General features: G+C 72.4%; 1 protein-coding gene across 6 annotated transcripts in view; it reads left to right on the top strand.

Annotated features, from left to right (window-relative positions):
* WSCD2 (WSC domain containing 2) overlaps positions 1-294 on the top strand; it is a 115,836-nt gene that overhangs the window by 80,634 nt on the left and 34,908 nt on the right. For 5 of the 6 annotated variants that reach the window (XM_010828691.1, XM_010828690.1, XM_010828689.1 and 2 more), the window contains one exon: positions 60-244. The exons of the other annotated variant lie outside the window; for it this stretch is intronic. In XM_010828691.1, the coding sequence (XP_010826993.1) occupies positions 60-244 (185 nt within the window). The remainder of the gene's footprint in view (positions 1-59; positions 245-294) is intronic. 6 annotated transcript variants of the gene reach the window in all.

Genomic DNA, 294 nt, shown 5'->3' with positions numbered 1-294 from the left:
CCCCCCCCGGGGGGCCTCCAGGGGGGCGGCCCCCCGGCCCTGACAGCAGCCTCCCCCAGGGGTTACCTGTACGCTGGGCTGGAGTTCGGCGCCGAGTGCTACTGCGGCCACAAGATCCAGGCGGCAAACGTGAGCGAGGCGGAGTGTGACATGGACTGCAAGGGCGAGCGGGGCAGCGTGTGCGGTGGAGCCAACCGCCTGTCCGTCTACCGGCTGCAGCTGGCCCAAGAGTCAGCCCGCAGGTGTACGTGAGTCAGCCCGTCCCCTCGCCGCCCCTTGCCCACCCGTGCCCCC

The sequence above is a fragment of the Bison bison genome, unplaced genomic scaffold (genome assembly GCF_000754665.1).
Source record: "Bison bison bison isolate TAMUID 2011002044 unplaced genomic scaffold, Bison_UMD1.0 scf7180017864495, whole genome shotgun sequence".
In the NCBI taxonomy this organism is placed as follows: Eukaryota; Metazoa; Chordata; class Mammalia; order Artiodactyla; family Bovidae; genus Bison; species Bison bison.
Note: the sequence above shows the minus strand (reverse complement) of the source record. Positions and strands in the feature narration are given on the sequence as shown.